Source organism: Amphiprion ocellaris, chromosome 1 (assembly GCF_022539595.1).
Source record: "Amphiprion ocellaris isolate individual 3 ecotype Okinawa chromosome 1, ASM2253959v1, whole genome shotgun sequence".
Taxonomy (NCBI): domain Eukaryota; kingdom Metazoa; phylum Chordata; class Actinopteri; family Pomacentridae; genus Amphiprion; species Amphiprion ocellaris.
Window position 1 is genome coordinate 18,992,945 of NC_072766.1, and position 20,025 is coordinate 19,012,969.

At 38.5% G+C, this 20,025-nt stretch overlaps 1 protein-coding gene across 1 annotated transcript; it reads right to left on the reverse strand.

Moving 5' to 3' along the window:
- Positions 1-5,568: 5,568 nt before the first annotated feature.
- Positions 5,569-18,684, reverse strand: alpk3b (alpha-kinase 3b). Its single transcript, XM_035942620.2, has 14 exons — positions 18,289-18,684; positions 17,817-18,056; positions 15,416-15,537; positions 15,037-15,154; positions 13,486-14,728; positions 9,735-11,874; positions 8,657-8,804; positions 8,408-8,535; positions 8,267-8,302; positions 7,908-8,182; positions 7,602-7,690; positions 7,288-7,505; positions 6,704-6,752; positions 5,569-6,576 (listed from the first exon to the last, which is right to left on the reverse strand). Exons 2-14 carry the CDS (start codon positions 17,948-17,950, stop codon positions 6,261-6,263), a joined length of 5,016 nt encoding a protein of 1,671 aa, XP_035798513.2. The 5' UTR covers positions 17,951-18,056; positions 18,289-18,684; the 3' UTR covers positions 5,569-6,260.
- Positions 18,685-20,025: the final 1,341 nt, after the last annotated feature.

The following is a 20,025-nucleotide window of genomic DNA, read 5'->3' on the forward strand; positions in this document are numbered from 1 at the left end:
GAGCCCAAACGCTGATGGAGAGTTTAGAGTGTTTCTGTTTATTTCCTATCTATGTCTTTTACTGTCCTCTTTGACGTCTAGGGTATCATGTCATTTTACATGATGTCATTTAAAGCTACAGTCGTGTTTATTTAAACATTTATCAGTAGCGAAAACTGATTTATATTCGGGACTGTGTGAAATTTATCACTGGGACAAATACAAACACTTACCACTAATAATGAATATCATGTCAGGGAAGATTTTTCCGCATTTCAGCACCAAGATTCATCACAGAGACTGCATAAGACACAATTTGTGTGACAAAATCACAACACGCTTTTCTCATTAATATTGCTTTACAATTTCAGATCTATTTAGTGACAACCTGAAAGGACTATAAAAAAATAAAATGGTACTATAATCAAGATAGAACAGGTGACTGATTCACCAAGAATTAATCTTTTTTTGACAAAATGTTAGCCATAGCTGAAGTTTAGTTTGTTACTTCGCCCTGTTGTTAGGAGTCTTTCCTCTGACTTTTTCAAATACCTGCAGCATGACAAAGGACAAAGAAGAGACTATGGTGGTGAAGGGGATTGCGAAAATCTTTTGGTAGAGGAGCAACATCAAAGGTAGTTGGTTGGTCCAAATCAAAATATAACTGACTAAAACAAAAACAAAAAACTTTTTTTATGTTACATACCACAAACTTAGAATGCTCAGAAAAGTAGAGTTTGAATGGAAATACATTTAATGCTAAAGTGTGATTCATAGTGCAAGTGGGAGATTAAAAGCAGTAAAAGATGTAAAGCAGCAATGGTTGATATGGTCTCTGTTCAGCAGTTAGAGAAGAATTTACAGGCTGAAGGCTCCTAGGAGGACGGATCTGTCCATGATGCTTTGTCAGAAAATCGAGTTCCAGGCCAAAGCTGCTGACCTCTCTGAAGAGTTTGTCGATTGTGTTAATGTCAGCTGTTCTCAGCCTGCTGTACCAGCACACCTCTAGAGTGAAACCCTGGTCAACATCTGCAGTAGGATCAGACTTTAAAAGATCACCCAGGTATGTTTAGTGCTCAGCCACTTCTATGTCTGCATATATAAATATAGCTATTTACTGTGATAGTCAAATGCCCTGTTGATTTAGTGAATACAGTGAAAACAAGACAATTTTGTTTTCGTTTTGAAAGAACAATTTTGATAGTATACTGCATGTGTGGCATTTTATGACAATTTTTATTTTTTATTTTCATCTTTTAGTAATAATTTGGAGTCCCCTGATTTGCTTTCATTTCCAGTTTCTGACATTTGGTTTCAGAAGCAGGTAGCTTTCACTGAGTTTATCAGGTCTCTTTTGTTGCAGCAGTTGCCTGCTGCTGAAAGAAATGAGATTCATGAGAGTAGGAAGTCTGATCCATAATGGTAGTTGTAGCGTAAAAACCAAAACAATGAACTGACTGATGCCTTCCAGATTACATGTAGTCACTGAGCATATTATTGAGTGCAGCTTTAAAGACTTACACTTTACAAACACAGCAGTTTCCTTGTTTCCAAATGTTAGCCAGATTACGTAAAGTTTATAATCTGTGATGTAGTTATTGTTAAACCAAACAACCTCTAGTAAAAAAAAAACTCACAAAATTAATAATTCATGCCCTGTTAATGGCTTCCTTTAAAGGTGGGTAAACTTTATTCTACAAATAAACAGTGGAAAAGTGAGTTTAATTTCCCCTGCAACCTTAATGAACACATTTCTCCATCAAAATTAATCTTCTAACGAAAACAAATCTCAGTTGACGAGACCAGTAATTATTAACTGTTTTCCTTTGTCATAGACTACATCTAATTTCCTAGAGAAAGTGCTTCTGACGGAGTAGCTGATAATGTAGTTAGCGAACACACACCTGTAACCTACCAACCCTCTCTGCTTGTTGACTCAGCCTGCTGGGATGATTATTAGCACATATGTCACACGTATTTGAGCCGTCATTAAAAAGTCAGCTTTTATGTTGGCATTTCTGTGACTCATTTAATTGTGTTTTTTCCTGACTGTTTGAAATTTCATTTTGATTTCACGACCTACCTGTCAGTTGGGTTTTGTTTTTCCCCTGATGCACAAACACTGTTTGCTTTTCCTGTGACACAGTTTACAGTCAACAGGGACATTCGCATACTTTAGTGTTGACATACATAACATGATGTTTAATCTATCACCAGACATTTAAAATTAGAGCATGATTTTATTTTTCTTGCTATGATATTTCTTCAATACAAGGCATATATTTCTATGTTAATAACTGTTGGCATTTAACACAAGATTGGTCATCAGTAGTACCAATTTTAAAAGAGTATTTTGCGTTAGTTCATTTTTGTCCCCTGAATACAGACGATCCAGTCTGCCAAACCAACTGGCCAGGGTCTTAAATTACTTAAATCATTTACACTTTTGTGTTAACAAAGGAGAAGTTTTGCTTTCGCAGCAAACCTTTCAGTTATAGTATATGTGTGATTTATACTTCATGCATTAACATCTGAGTGTATGAAGGAATGGCAGCTGTCAAGTTCACACACACTGCAGAGTTCAGTTATTCATTAATGTATCTTCAGCAGCTTGTGACCTCAAGCAGTTGTTTTGTATGTATTCTCTTTAAAGAGTAGCATAATATTAAATCTGGTTCTCTGAACTATTTCAGTGTGACCAATTCAACAAAGCAGAGAGTAAATGCTGTATTGTTGCTGAATTGTTGCATTGTTCTGTAGTAGTCTCTTAACAGTTTAGAGGTGCATTTGTGATGTGGAGGATGTTGTGGTTTCTGTATGTCCTTTATCAGTGTTACTGCAGCCGTCCCCTGTAATTAAAGGGCAGTAGTTGTGAGGTGATACAATGTGCTCTCCTAAGGATATTAAAGACTTATCCCAGCAAGGGCACTGAGTGATATTGTGAAAACCCCTAATTAGGTCATCCACTGAAGCTGTTTGGAGCCTGCACTTCTTGAATATGAATTTCTGTACTAAGTGTGATTCCAGGCGATAGCCTCAGTATCTTGTACAGATAGTAAAACCAGGTTCTTACAAGAGGTGGCTTTAGTGAGCTTTATGCAAAACATGTCTTTCTGAATTTTTTTCCCGATTTAGCAGTATATTACTTACAGCTGATGACTCATTTTCTGTCCTCTGCCATAAGCAGTATGTACACAACATTGATTTTATTCCACTTATAAGTTCTCCTGAAAGAGAACATAATGCGAGATGTGTATCTGAATGTCATTATTTTATGGTCAGCAAAAGCTTGCTGTGATATGGTGGATTTAGTCAATACTGATTGTCAACTTAGCGATGACACAGAGTCCAGTGGCAGTCTGCGACTTTTGGAGGACTGGAGATAAAACTTTTTTTCAAATGCCAACAAGTCTGTGGCATTTAGGGATGTGTGATCCTTTTCATATAATCTGCCTAAATGGTCAAAACCACCCTGGCTCGCCAATGGTAATTGAGGTCAGTCAGCCACAACAATGTGAGGTCAGAATGACAGCCAGCATTGTGAGATACTGATGCTTCGATAAAACACCTTCTATCCTCTGTTTTCTGTTTCTTCTCTTTTTTAAAATTTGATTTAATCATATCTTATGGACTGTGCATTGTCACTGTGCTTAAATATAATAATGTGCATCTTGACTTAACCTTATACAGCTTAGATAGACCCATTTTCTCCATTGTTTTATCTGTCAAAACTATCAAAATAAAATGCAAATGCCATCTTTTGTGTAGAGCATATTTTTACATGTTGCCACATCCTGAGTCAGAATGTGAGACTGAACGCTGCAAATCTGTTTAATATGCTGTAGAACTAGCAGCTGAGTGCAAAATCTTCACATTAACTCAACATTATGTCTTATTAAATGAAATGGGAATTACTTTAGCTTAAGCGTACACGCAATATTTCTGCAGTTGGGGACTAACAATTCTCTCATTTGCTGTGTCTTATCACGAGTATTAATGCTGGGATCATTCTGAGTGATCCAGTGCTCCTTATTGCATTTCATCAGAGCTACTCAGTGCAGCATGAAGAGCTGTGCCATTGCATCTTTTGTCTGTAATTTCCCCCACTTCACTCCTAATTTTTTCTTTCGTGTCTTTGTAAAAAACAGATGGAAGAAGGTATGCCTCATCTTCAGATGTTGCTCCTGTTAAAAAAAAGTGATTTCTCAAACAGAAAAATGCAATAAAGTAGGAGATCTTACTAAGTGAACACTGCAAGATTTGAGATCGTTTTAATTCATTTCTAAAACAACATTGATTTCAGATATTTTAATTACTCTGCATTTTTTTCTGTCATTACAGCCACTGTCTCACATCAACATTCACATTCACTTCAATGTGAAAATTTAAAAAGAGGCATCATTTAATCGTACAAGTGAAGATGCATTTTACTTGTCATCAATGGCACAGTGTTTGAACTAACAGTAGGTGGCAGGAGTGTTGTGCTTCATGATCTGTCCAATCTTCTTCATGTTGTTACCACACCTCAGTCACATTTGAATCATGTCTAATGAATAAAGTAATGAAGAAGACTGGATTCAGTGTCACGTGGATGAACGCTAGAAATATATTAACTAATAAGACTCATGGGCCGGATGTCAGTTAGTGTTGTTCTATTTACCGTTAAAGAAAAGTTTACAGTAGATGTGTTCACTTCACACCAAAGTCTGCAGTCTCTGTCCTTAGTTGCTCTTCTCGTGCTCCTGGACAACATCCCAAATGACACTAATATAGGTGAGCTTTTTTTCATGTAGATTTAGCTTTCCAGCACTGTTCACGCTTGTGTGTGCAGCCACTGCTTACATAAGCGATGAGTCATTAGTGACTGGGAATCACATATGATTAAGGTGATGTAGTTAGCCTTTCACCCTGTAAACACACACTGGTTGTGCGCAACACTTCAGTCTCTCATATCTGTGAAGGAAACTGATTTGCCCCTCAGTGGTGGTGTTATTAATCACGCTATGGCGAAATCGAAGAGTCTCTTCTTTTACACTAGTTAATAGCACTAAAAAAAAAAAATCACCTCTTGCCATTGCATTAGTGCTGCTATCTCAGCACAGACTCCTTTCAGATATATCTGTGCTTTCTGTTTTGCTACTGATTGTATTTTTCTTTTCTGTCTTTTCCAAGATGTCTTACACATTTATGCTCCACTCGAATGGGGCAAGACAGATAGAGCATACTCCAGTAAAGTAAATCAGCTTTATGTGTTATACTTAAGGAGAAAAAAAAGATATATTGGTTGAAAGTTTTTAAATTGTCTTAAAAATGTGGTCAAATATGGAAAGCAGGTAAGTGATATATGTTGTAAATAACAACTGCTTTTCATAAAAACAGAAATGTGACAGTTTTCCCTCAGATAAGAGGAGTCACTGTGGTAAATACTGCCCTACTTATCTCTCCAGATGATATATATGATAATGAGTATATGCTGATGTCAAAGAGACTGAGTGGGATGGGTTTTATTACTCAGCCCACTTCATAATGTGCAAATTTCTATTTAAAGCATATGTCATGCACTTTGACAGCGTCTCCACACATTTGAGATATTTTCTAATGTTTTATTGTACAGCCAGTTGCATTCCAAGGTGCAGTTTCTAAAAATGCAGTGCAAAGTAGAACAGCAAGTAAACAGGTCAGGTTAAAATACAAAACCACAGCACCATCAGCCACTGTACAACAGTGTCGTGTGAAGCTACATTTGGCTTTATTCATTCCTGAAAGATAAAACTGGTGAATTACTCCCAAAGCTAAACATGTGCTGTATGACCATAGGACTTACACTATATCTAGGTTGTGTTTCTCCTTGAATTGACATAGAAAACTACAAAAGAGTAGTGTTAAAAATGTTGCAAACAGCTGACAATACTTCAGTCCAAAATGTATTACATTCATTTAGTACAGATACACTGATGTGATGATCCACAATCTGTGACCCACTGTATCAGACTGACCAGGAAGAACACTACTTCTTGTTACACAACAGCCTCAGTTCTAGGAATTGAACATGAATGCAGGATACAATAGAACACGAGACCTCAGCATATGAAGTCATCATGGCATCATGGCAAGGAATGCTGGCTGTTAAAATTACATTATTAAGTAGTATTAAGTATAAAACTCTTTCCTCTGTAAGGTTTTATACTTAGGAGCCAGTAGTCTTCTGTGTTTCCTCCGTCTCCTCCTGAGATTTCTGTAAATATGCACGACCTCTCAAGTACAAGTAAGCGATATTCCATTTATGCCATCTTATCCATTTTGGGAGCGTCAGCAGTTTTTGGTTTCGTGGGGGTATTCCTGCTATCTTGCTCAGCCTTCCTGGGCATCCTGGGGCTACTGCCAGCTTTCCTGCCAGTCTGAGGGCTGGAGGAGCCAGCAGCAATCTTGCGCTGAAGCAAAGGGCTCCTGGAGCCTTTTGGCTTCGCTGGCATCATTAAGGAATCCATGACCTTTAGCGACCTCAGGCCGAGCAAACCACAGAAGTAGTTACACTTGTGCTGCGAGACAAACTGCTCAAAAACTTTGGGATTCCCTTCAACAGATAAACCTTGATGCCTGCAGAAGCACACAACACAGAGCCAAATTAAATGTCACAGTGATGATCAGTGTAAATGCAAATTACCTGTAAAATGAGATTTCCGCAGTGTAATTTACAGAAACAACACAACGCAGATGTACTGACCCAGTGGATTTGACTGAAATTCCAACATTGGTGATCTTAGTGTCAACACCTGCAAAACAGCACCATGCAATTACGTTATCTTTCTGTTGTTCAGGTAATATATTCAAATGTGAAAGCCATGCACTGTAAATTACTACCACATTAACTCTAAAACTGCATAAAAAATGTGACAAATTATACACGTTCTCAGAACACAAAATTATATCATCACATAAAAAATAGATCATAATGAACCTGAAAGTTTTTTTTAACTACTCATGCCTCCCTTTAAATAGAAATGTTGCGATGGACTAGTTTGAGCTCAAAATTCATGCTCTGTGTGTTGTACAGTGTTATACCTTGCTAAATATGGTAAATTTTGTAATCTGTCAACCAATTTTGAGCTTTATATGCTCACCGCTTCTTTAATACGCAACTAATTTAAACACATACTTGGTAAATGTCAGTTTTGTTTTGTGGGATGAGTAATATGTGAATAGAGAAGGTGACGTCTCCTACACCACCATCATTTTCTTAATTATAGAATTGACAATAGGGAAAACATTAACTTAAAATTGCTCTGTTCAACTCAAGCATCGGCCTACCTTCTAGCCGAGTGAGTAGTAGATTGCCATTAGTCCACTGAAAGATCCAGTGCTGCAGGGCACAACACTTCTGCTCCACCTCAGAGCCAGCTCTCATTTCTATTCTGCCTGTATGATCCAGGATAGAATATTTCTGAAACACTCCTGTCAGATCAGTCTCCACTGTGGCATAGGGGACAGTGTTTGCTGGCCGGTACATCAAGTAGACTGGAATAACCCTGTAAAACATAATGTAAATGACTTTCAGAGATGCTTAATAGTCCATGTTTTGTACATAATATTCAAAATGATGGCAGTAAACTGACTGTACTCACTCAAGAGAGGGCCCAAAGTTCTCTATAACTCTTGCCTCTGCTGAGAAGATTTTGCAGTATTCCCGAGCCAAGTTTTGAATTTTACACTCCTGTATGCAGAGCATTGGAGAATAGCCAACAAAGATCAGCTCAACCTCCACCACAATATTCATGCAGTCTTAATTTGATTAGTGCTGCAGTAATCCTCTGAGGGTGGCAACATCAACACCCATTTCACTTAAATGCTGAAATTCCTGGTTTATGGAGCAACATATTTAAACGTAAGAGGGCATGGATAACTCACAAAATTAAACATTTCTTACTTACCTGCTTCATGACATCCAGGTTCCTGTCTACTAGACAGCTCTCCTCTTTGCCTCCATAGGTGATGGGGTTACGTACTTTGATGATACATGTATGACCAGACTCAAACACAGGCTCCAGACCGTAAATGACTTTTGCCCGCCAGACTTTATGAGAACAACCATCTCCAATCTGAGATTCCTTCATCATTATACGGCCAAAGAGTTTGTTGCCCCAGGCACCAGAATCTGCGACACCCTTGTTGAATATCAGTGGTGTCATTTCAATTTCCTCTCCAACTACATACACAAGAACATGAGAAGAGCAGTGAGAAAAGCACAGGAACAACAGCAGTGATCTAAACATGTAAAACCTAATCTTACCGCCAAGGTCTTCACGTAGAGACATTCCAGCCATAACTGCAAAACAGAAGACGAAAATAATCACGATAAGCCAAGCAACATGAGCACAATGACTATTATTATGTTTCTTTTATGTCATATTTTCTTTAAAATAGTACATACTCTCTGCACTAAGTAGGATGTCTGTGTAGTCTGTTCCATATTCATTTGTAATTGAACATTTGTAAACACCAGAGTCTTTGCTTGAAGCCTGAACAATGGCAAGATTGACCTGAGTTTCATCCCCTGAACTGGAGGACACACAAATAACAAATAATGTATTAAGTTTAAGAAAACAAGCATCATTTAAAAGAACTTTATACATCTCTAAAAATCTCATGCTATATATGTACTTGTACTTTGAGAACTTACTTTCGTTTAACTTCGATAATCTCCTCCTCATTTTTGTACCATCTGACAGTAGAGTCACTCAGAACATTGAAGAACTGGCACCACAGTTTCAAGTGACCTGAGGCATCTGCAAAAGTCTCACCCCTGATCTTACGGATAACTTGAGGAGCTGGAGAGAAACACAACCATTACAGACAACAGAAAGTAACCTTGACGGATCCGGTTTTATATGTTTGCTATATATAAACTATACAGCAATGGTTGCTTTGCTATATGATGCAGCCAGTATATAGCAAATATAGCTGCATGTCAATGTCAGTTTATAACTAATAATATTAGATATTACAATACTCAAATGATGACAACACATGACTTGGTACACTTATTAGTTTATTAATTAGTACTTTGCATTTTTTACTGATAGAAAAGGAGTTTAAAAAGAGCGGGAAAATGTCAACTTTAGAGCCAAACTTAATGGCCAAATGTAAATCTGAATTCATACTCCACATACTGCAATGCTAGATTGGGATGAGAGAGTCAATTAACGCCACAGTGATTTTAGTATGAATGCAGGCATTTTAAATGTATTTAGATGTGTTTTTCCACTGTTTACTGTTTGACTGGGACACAGCACATGACATGCTTGTGAAGATACGCCAAACTCAGTTTCGTCTGAATTTACAGTAGATTGAATGAGCTTTGAGAATTTGGCTACAATGGGTTTGTGACCCAGCTGGTGCAGGCTAAACAGTTAATTATACGAAATATCTGCATGCTTTACCAACTACCAGTACACTGTTACCAACTGTATCATTCTACATTTTACATTCTTCCAGGGTGCTATTTTGCTTTTGGATATGTTAATACAAAATATACACCACTGGCTTTACAAATATCAAAAACCTAAAACTTCTCTGTGTCTCTCTTTATCAATAGACCCAGATTTTTCTGTCTGCCATACAGTTTTTCTTTTTTTTTTGGATACAACCACCAGAGGGTGTGCCAAAGTAGGAAAAGACTTAATTTGCATAGCTATCATTTCCATTAAAGCAGCAGTCTTAAAGCAATATTTAAAGAGATAAAGTTTTGTATTTTTTACCTTTGAATGGGTTATACTTGTCCTTCTCTGCAGGTTTCCCCTCAGGCAGGATTTCCTCAGTGGGCAGCTGACTTGGTGTTTGAGTGTCTGATGCCATCTTTCTTCTGCTCAAGAGAGGAGAACGCCTTTCTACAGGTGAGGTTTGTTCACCAGCAGGCTGAGGTAGAGCTGACCGTCGAGATAGGCTTGGAGACACAGAGAGGGTAACCGGACTTGTGGAAACCTTGCTGCTCTGTGTAGGTACCTCATTTTTCAGAGTGTGGTTATCTACTGGTGATGTGGCGTCTGTGCCCTCCTCAGGTTTGACCTTGGATGTTGGGATTTTACGGCGTGCCCCCAAGGCTAGCTCTTGCGGTGTAGCAGAAGGGATGGGAGAAACACAGTTTCTTTTCTTTAACAATGGACTAGGCTCAGGGGCTGGGGTGGTTAAGGAGTCAGATCTTAAACATTCCTCAATCATAGAGCTGTCCTGCTGAATAAGCTGAAGATTACTCTGCTGTGGGCCAGCGCTAAATAAACTGTTGGGAGGAAACTTTGGTACACTCTGCAAAGGAGTTGTTGAACTGGGTTCTTCCATTTTGCACTGACCTGAAAGTGTTGTCAAATTAATTTCTGTAATCCCCCTTTCTGTTTTGCTGTTGAGTTTAATTTCAGGAGTTGACTTTTGCGTGAAACCAATGTCTTTGTCTTGTATAGGTTCATCTTTGGTTTGCTCCAAAGCTGTAACATTTAGATCTTGAAAACCAGCCTTCATATGTGTCACTGTAAGAGGAGGCATAGATTCCTGAGTGACAGTTCCAGATAGATTTGAAACTGTTTGAAGTCTGCTTGTCAGTTCGTCCTTAGAAGTCAAAGGAGGAAAACTGTGTTTTACATTTTTACCTCCAGAAGGGGGAACAGCAACAGAGTGGTCTTTTGGAGGAACTGGGGTTGATGCTTCAGTTTCCTGACCAATGTCCATTTGACCCTCATTATATTTTTTGACACTTCCATGAAGTCCCATCATGTCTGTAGTCGTGCCAGTGTCTATGACAGAGATAGGAGGGATCACAAGAGGTTCTTGCAAAGCCTGAACAGGTGGTGAAGCTCCATCTTGGCACTGAATTTGTACCTGACCAGCTTTGTTTAGTTGATGATAAACCTCCATAAGTGTTGCCTTTATATTTGTAGGAGGACTGTCAATACTCGTCTCAGTTTCCCCGTCAGACACCGACTTCTTTGCTTCCAGTTTGCATTTTCTGTCACCATCCCTTAATTTCTGATATGTTTCTGTAGCTATTGTAGTAGGATCCTGTATTAAATTAGCATGGGCTGGTATAATTGACCCTGAATTTGCTAGTGTGGATTCAAGAGCCTTTATTTGTGATCTTAAAAGTTCAGCAATAGATATGACTTTTGTTATAGGTTTTGGAATTTCTTGGAAACCTAACATATGTTCCAATGAATCTGTCTTTTCTGGAGATTTTGTTAGGTGTAGGAGAGCAGTCTCAAATTTATCGGACTTCAGACTCTGTGATTCTGAACAGGTTTTCTCCTTTACTTTTGACATGGGTTCCTTCTTCTCAGTTTCTTTATAAGAACCATCCACAACAATTAAACCAGTGTCTTTCTTCTCTACATCTTTGGTCTTTTCTGTTTTTGTTTGCTCAGTCATACGTAGAGCAACGGTTTCAGTCTCCATGTCAGCTGCCTTCTCATTTGGGGCCACATTTTCAGCCTGTACCAATAACTTACCTACCTCATTACCCTCTACCTTCTCATCATCTTGTGTTTCTGTCTCTTCAACAGTTTTTATAGCTGTATCAACTTGGCTTTGCAGGATGGTGGATGAAACGTTACACCATTGGGTGTCCTCACCACCACCACCGGGGCTTTCGAGTGGTGACTTCTGCAGGTGTGTAAAAAGGGCCGTATGACTTTCATTTGATTCCCTGGAATGATCATATGTGTCCGGCGACATTTTGTCATTGGCTGCTTGACGACCACTATGCACAGAAGAGGTCTGGATGCCATCTGTCGTGGTCTGGCTTTTTATTGGAGTCTTTTGTGGCGGTTGTGAGCCGATTGTACGCCGGTCGGGTGGTAGCTCAAGGCTGACAGGTGCATCATTCCTGTTCATCTTTGTATGGACCTGTGTAACCTTGGGACATAATACAAGCAAAGGTTTCCATGCTGTAAATACTTATTCCCTTATCCCTGGCTATGCTGAACATGGATAAACACATGCAATTTTAAAAACAGCAACAGCGTAACCAGCAACAAACAGATAAAGGAATGAAAAGACATTGAAGCAGAATATAAATATATGAACCAGAGAAAAGGTATAGTTAGTATGTGAACCTGCTCTATTGCTGATGTTACACAAATTCTCATGGAAAAAATTGAAAAGGTTCAAAAGCTTGAATACCTGTCATGTTAGTATTTGCATGTCTATTAATGTATCGAAAGAAAATCTACTTTTTCCCACTTATCAGTTCATTCATTTCAAATCCAAATGATGCAAATAAACTAAAATGGCTGAGACTCCAACTAACACACCCATTAGCAAGTGTTGTTTGAATGGTATCACTCAATAGCACCTCATTGCCATGTTACTGAATTCCACAATTATTTGCTATTAAGTTTATCATGTAGTAAAAGACAAGCACAAGCAAGCCCGATGAGCGTCAAATCCCCATAAAGTCAGTGGTCGTGCTGAAACCCCTAAATTAGCACAAGAGTCTCCTTGTGTCACATGCCATTACATCATGGACGAGTTAAGCCATAATATAGCCCAGGGGCCATGTTTTGGCCTCTTTTGTGCCTCAAGAAGCAACTCAAAAGCTAGCTTTACATTTTTTGTTTTCGAAAACATACATTCCACGATCAAAGCTTTACAAATTGCATTTTGCTTCTATTCTTGTTTTTCTCTGTCTGACATGAGGCAGCCTATTCCAAAAGACGGTCACTACTTTACATGTAAGGCTGACCAGAAAGGAATGCAAATAATTTTAAGTGGTGCTCCAGCCATGCAGTGTTTTGTCTCAGCGCTCAGTGCCGTCAGTGTTTAGCCATGCAGCTGACGATAGAATGATTGCATAAGCAGTGTAGAAAGACTGACAGACAATCTTATAGTAGCAGAATGTATGAATGCTAATTGAGGGTGTTGTCAAGTGTCCGTTTATGAGACCTTTTCCCCCTCCTACTTCAAAACAACTTAAGAATTTCTTGATTTTATGTTAGTCAGGTCTTCATCACAATCCCAATTTATTCAGTTTAAATTTTAAAGGAATAGTTAAACATTTTGGGAAAGACACTTTTTTGACTCTCTGAGTGGCCAGTTAGATAACCAGATTGATATGTCTCTCTATGAGCCAGGAAGCAATCTAAAAAAGCTAACCTGTCTTTAACCGAACTTTACATAATCAGCCTACCAGGACCTCTCCCTTACCAAATCACACATCATACCTTATTATTTATTCTGTACAGTCTTGAAGCCATACTTTAACTTAAAGGTTGTCTGCTTATTCCAAATCTCTATCTTATGAAATGCAGCAAAGGCCTACTTTCAGAACTTTGAACTTCCAATTTTAAATGCACTATATCAATATACGTACCTGTTGCGACTGTCAACATGTGCGTCATTTAATTCTTGTCACCCAGTGGGGCATGCTTGTAAAAGCTATAAATATCCCCAGGATGCTTGTGTTACTGATGGGACTGTGTTGGCAGCACAAAGCACTCATGAGCTCATACGAAAGGGTTCACTCACCTCACTTGGCAGGGCTGGCTGAGACACATTTTTCCGGCTGGGGCTCGTTTCCTTGTCAGACAGCTGATCTGCAGCTGGTTCACATGGACTTTGAGGCAAAGCAGTCCGACTGCCTCTCAGTGAATCCACTGACTCACTGTGTTTGTGCATTAAAGATCCATCAGAGGACGCTTTAGACTTCACATCAACGTCCATAGCTGTAACACTTTCTGTTGTATGAACGTCCTCCTTTAACATGCTTCGGAGCGTTGATGCAACACTTAACTGTGGCTGTGTTGAGGAACTGTAAAGATATTGGTTTTGAATCTTCAAATGTCCCTCTTTATCTTTGCATCCAGCGTCTTTTTCATGTTTTGCAACTCTTTTATCTTCACCTCCTGATGCAGTAGAACTTGCAGATGTAAGAGCAGTACAGGTTTTATTCTGTGAAGACGCAGTAACCTCAGTGCATATGTTGACATCTTTTGAAGGCCTGTCAGCAAGCATTGATTCCTCTGTTGCTGATTTCTGATGTTCTTTTTGAACATTTCTAACCCCTAATTCCATAATGAATGGATTAACAGTGCTCTCTACTTCCATAACCTCTTCTGAATTGCCCTGAGACTCTGCTGCCTCTGTGCAGACTGAAGCTACAGTGGGTGAAGTCTCATCTTTTGTCCTTCTCTCCCCAGACACCCTTTCTCCCAGATTATCTGCTTTTGCAACTTTTGCACTGTTGGAAATTTTAATCTTCTTCTTGATAAAAGGAGTTTTTGGTTGGTGTGCGGTGAAAATCTTCTGGGCAGAATCATAAATGTATGTTCCTCCCTTACTGCCACTGTCACTGGTGGCCTGTCCATTAGTTAAAGCTGACACTGCTCCATTAGTGGCTGAGACTGGGTTTTCTTCAACTTCATCCACACTGGCCTCCTGTAACCTGGACTCAGTTTCTAAAGCCACAGTGTGATGGTTTTCCTCATTGCTCTCGTCCTCCGTGGAGCTCGGTGTGCTGAGAAAAGCCTCCATTGTCGAGCGGCGTTTCCTCTGGGTGCGTTCTGGACTGATGGTTCGTAGTGGCTCCTGGTTTTCTTTACCTTCTGCTTCCTTGCGTCTGTTCTCGGCCTTCAGTTTGAGCTTGCCAAAGTACCGCTGGTGGATTTTGAACTCGTTCATTTCTCCCACCTCCAGAACCCCAGAGCAAGACACAATGCCCTTAGTGTTGATGGCTGAGGCCTGGTAAATAGCTGCATCCTCCACAGTGCAACTATAAATTGAATACAGTTATATCAAGCAATTGATTATTGTCAAAAGTATAATCAACCATAAAAAAAAAAAAAAAAAAAAAAAAAAAAACTATTTGGTCGGCTAAGCTTTGATTTAGTAGGTTTACATATTTTGGGAATATATGTCAAGGCACTTTCTGAATTTTGAAGATGTATTAAGAAATGTATTACCAAATGCTGTTTCTTTCTAGAAATAAGTTTATACAGTCTTTTACAGCATTGATTGTGGTAGTATTTTGGTGGAACAAATTCAACTATATCTAATACAGTGTGTCAAAAATATACATACTTGTAAATGTGCAGGGAATGATTTTGTCCATTGCGGAATATTTCATATTTAGGCAGTCCACAGAATCTGTCCAACTGCATGTCATCCTTATACCATGTAACTTGAGGGGAAGGGTATCCTGAAAAAACAAAAAATAAGACAATAGGGTAATATTTTAATTTTTAAAAATCAGCATTTAGAAAGAATTATTGTTTCAGTAATGTCAATGCAGAGTATTTGATATCCGTTTTTGTTGTTGTTCAGTTTCTAAAAGCATGACACATACATTATGCTTAGACAGTACAGCATATGATTATATGCATCTGCAATGTATTTAAGTTCGGTCACAAGTGTGCTGTCAAATGTTTCTACAGGATGTAATCTGTGATGCAGTGTTTACCTGTAACCACACAGGAGAACTTGACATTGCAATTTTCTGACACAGCTTTTGACTTGAGGGTAGTTTCAAAGGAGGGCTGCGTTTCTTCAGTTAATTGTGCCATCACACTGCAGAGCGTGCTCCTGTGCAATAAAAGGAAATTGGTCAGTCATGATGTTTCTATACTAGTTTAGATCATTCCTTACAAATTCGATTATTTGGCAGTTTACAGACTTAAGAGCATGAGAGTTGGCTGGAGTAAATATTTTGATGTTGTGCCTCCACATCAGCAGCCGCCGTGGTCAAAGGCATTATGTTTTCAGGTTGTCAGTTTATCCGTCCACTCTTGTGAACAGGATATCTCTTGAATGCCTTGAGGGAATTTCTTCAAATTTGGCGCAAACATTTGCTTGGACTCAACAATGAAGTGATTACATTTTGGTGGTGAACGGTCAAGGTCACTGTGACATCATGTCCCTTCCATTCCTGTATATTGGGAAATTTCTAAAAATGTAGCACAAACGTTCACCTAGACTCAAGGATAAACTAAGAATTCATATGCTAATTATGGCAACATTTCGCACAAATGTCCAACAGAATAAATTAATGAAGGGATGACATTTTATATCCAAAAGGTCAACTTCCCTGTGATGTCATAATACTCTGCAAAAACACTTTTCTGACCATTATTCAGCACCTCAGCTTGGGAGCAGATGAGGAGACTGTGACCATATTTCACATTTTGTCGGAATTTAACTGAATTTGTGACACTATTTTTTGCTACAAACTTGTTAAATTAATGTTTTTTTTTAGTACATACAGAATGTAAGTCTGGACAGATATAGATGCAACTTCACTGGTTGGTCAAGGCTCATAACCACAAGATAGTAATTCAAATTAATGATTATGTCAATTTACAATTTTTCAAACTCATTACTATCAAATGGGGTGGACATAAAAACTGAAATAGAAACACAAAATGGGTTGTTTGTCTTGAGATCTTGCCCACATTAAATTCTGGATGACATTCTTTACATCATGACAGAAGTTAATGCAGCTCAGTGACAATGTCCAATTAAAGCATTCAACATTTCTGTAGCATCCATGGAAAACACATTTGGAATGGCTGTGACATCACCCATAGTTTTGTAAAAAGTACATGAACTAAAGTTTTAAGTATAACTGAAGGTAAAATAAAGAAGAAAGTACATTCCTCTCTTACAGACCAAATAAAAACAATTAAATGTTTCTTGTTAACTTTCACTGCAACAGTTTGTTGTGAATAGCTGCTGTTCTTTCAAGCGGCTTCAGCCATCCACATGACATTAATTACAAGAATTTAAAATGTAGTGGTTCAAGAGTGCCGAACCATTATAGCATGTGGAAATGTGTAAGAAACGTCACACACATGCAGTGTAATAATAACGAAGAAGGCTTACGTGCCAATTATAAGAGCATTATCATCGTGCTTGTACATATTACATGCAGTTGATCCATGTCTGGTGTTGACATCCATTTCAGTGTTGGGTCAGTGCACAGTTAAAGGATCCTGCTACGCTTCAGTGAGTATTACTCATGATTAGGCAAACAAAACAAGACACCCTGCTAAAGACAGCGAGACTTTTCAATTATTATGTGTCGCTTATAGTATATGCACATAGCACTTCCGGTTTTGTTCATTAAATGCTAAGATGGCTTAGAGAAAAAGCTAGAAAAACATGAGTAATTTATCTCTAATTGCTACAAAGTAACATGTTGTTAGCTGATTTGCAGAATATTTTGTTTGTTTGTTTAACAGTCTTTGCTTAAAATTGCTTCCAGTTGAGCTAAAAACAAAAATTTTTTACATCTTGCTACAAAATAATCCACAGAATCCTCATTTTCCACTTTGATATTATACTGGACATTTTGAGAGTGAATCATATGGACAGTATTCTGTTAACAGGAAATAAAGGCTGACAAGAATATATACTTCTTTTAAATTGTCAAAGCAGCAATGCATAGGTAACTTGCTGGTAATAGAGCTCAGGCCGCTCTGTGGCTTAAAGAAATGAAAAACTACTATCATCCCAAACATCCTTCAGTTCCTGTTAAACGACATACAGTATGAATAAAGAGGTAGATCTGAAGGACAACACCCCTTGTGCCACAAACTAATCTTTCCATGCAGTAGCTGTTGTGTATACTTGATGTGAAATGGGACCCATGGTGCATAACTGAGATTCTGTTCCTAATCAGCAGTTTATTTAAACTGCAGTGACCATGGCAACAAACAAAGAAAGACCACGCAACATAAGTTTATCCCAGGTTGGGAAAATCTCAAATCATTGCTGTATTATAGTGCAAATGCTGGTTGGCATGGTCTCTGTAGAAGTGGTTGCAACACGTAGGACAGCTCTCTGAGTGAGTCTGGAATCTGTACCTGTTTTCTGGCCTCACGCTGGAGAGGTAGCTGTAGCCACCAGGCCGGCTGCTCCCACTGACATCATTGCCATTGCTGGACCTTCCATTCCCAAAAGAGGAAGAGGACCGAGTTGTCATCCTCCGTGAATCCATTTTCCTTCAGATAAAGATATACTCAAGAAAAAAAGTTGTCCAGGAGAAAAAGTTTTGAAGTTTTGTTGTTAGTTGATTTATGGCTTTCTTCAGAGAAAAATACAAGCTAAAAGAAAAAAAAAAGAGTGAAATATGAAAACCAGTTTCACGAGAAGAAAGCAGAATAAATCTGAGATTTAACATCAAAAAATTCTAATCTGAGTTCATGTATAGCTTAAAAGCACCAACATGTGAACAAGAGATGCTCTGTTAACATATACGGTGCCTCTTTTACATGCTGTCCTATGCAGTTTTTACATAAACAACATTTAGCAGCCTATTTTATACAGTTAACTCACCATTCAGAAGTTTCATTCCGTCCTTTAACAGATACCCCACAGCACTGACTTAAGGCACAGCAATTTCCAATCAAACATGAGCATGCGTAGGCTCCTGGACTATTTATAGTTGGCCTGCAAATAGGCACAAGAGCACATCACTCTTTCCAAAACTTGCCTTTGGACCATTTTATAAACAAAAAACAATATACCACCTCAAAAAGAAGAAAACACTGTCTTAAAGATCAGTAAGAAAACAGGAACAGTCCTTTAGAAAAAAGGAATTCCAAAAGTTATCTCATGTCACGTACAATGTCAAACAGATTTGGTAGTTTCCCAAATAGGAGGAGAGGATTTAAAAAACGGGGCAAAGGGATTTTTCAAATCAGCTACCAGTGGATTGCATGTACTCAGAGAAGAGAGGAACCACTTGTGTGGTCAGTAGTGGGCTGCCCTTCTCAAACTTTTTAGGTCTGTGCCCAGACTGTTGTAAAGAATCATATGAGCCTGTCAGTCAGGAGGATGACGCCATTAGTTTTAAGTCCATTAATATGCGTAGTGCATTCTCGCAGTCACACTGGATTACTTTCCTTTTATAAAATTGTGGAGTTAAGGGCTTCTAGTACAAGGAAAACTTTAAAAAAAAAACCATCACGAAGTGTAACACTCATTCTGTTGTCACTGCAAATTTTTAAAAATGTTAAAAGTACATTTTTATAATATGAACTAGTGAAGCCTACCAAGTTCTGTGGCATGCATTGTTCAGTGGCTGACAATTGCATTGGGTCCCCAGAGGAAGCGCAGTAGGAATAGAACAGCCTTATATAGGCAGATCCCACCAACTGCTAAAGAGCTATGACCTCTTATCTTTACACAAGCATGCACACACACACGTACACACACTCTGTTGCTCACACACAAGTGATCAGTAGGTGTATTTATTTATGGTAAACCTGGAGGATATGTCCTGCTTTTTGTTAAACATGATTCATACAAATATTGGACTCTGAGTCTGGAGTCTGAGAATAGATACCTGGTCTGCGTTTTCTTTTTCTTGAAACAAATCTTTATTAAGTAAAAATTAAATGAACCCACAGGGTTGAGAAGAAGATGATAAAAGAATGTTTTATTTTTCACCTCCATGCCCTTCTTGCATGGTAAACAAACTCCAAATTCTCTGACTTGCCTTTGAGCTGACTGGCACTGGTACTACTATGAGTTACAGCTTCCTGAGTGTGTTATCCCTAAATCAAGTTCAAAGATATCAATCAGAATTATCTCTCATGTTACCTCATATGCTCTTCATATTTCACATGCCTTTTAGCCTTACTGCCAGCTATTTCATTTTTTATTTTTTTTGTTCCATCCATCCATCATGTGCCTTTTTAACTACCGCACTTTCCACTTTTCTTGCCAGGGAGTTGATTTATTGACTTGACTTAACAACCAGGAATAAACAAAGAATTTAATCTCAAAATACAAGAAACATTTCAGAAAATACATTATGTAAAAGATTTTTACAAACAATGAGGGACCTTTAACCCTTTAAACAGACTCGCACATGGAATTGGCATGGCATATCAGAGCAGATTCCATCAGTTACAGCAAACCCAACACACACACACTGTGTTGATAGACATGTATGGGCTGCAGATCCTTGTATATGACTGTCTGCCATGCAGGCCCCTGTGGAGGGGTTGGAAAACACAGTTGCCTCAGCATGGTCTGGATATTCTGGATGGGGTGTGTACAGGCAGA

Coding starts and splice junctions, on each gene's coding strand:
- alpk3b (XM_035942620.2), bottom strand. CDS start 17,950: ATGGATTCACGGAGGATGACAACTCGGTCCTCTTCCTCTTTTGGGAAT. Junction 8,303..8,407: donor CATCCTACTTAGTGCAGAGA/GTATGTACTATT, acceptor TCTGTTTTGCAG/TTATGGCTGGAATGTCTCTA. Junction 7,506..7,601: donor AACTTTGGGCCCTCTCTTGA/GTGAGTACAGTC, acceptor TATGTTTTACAG/GGTTATTCCAGTCTACTTGA.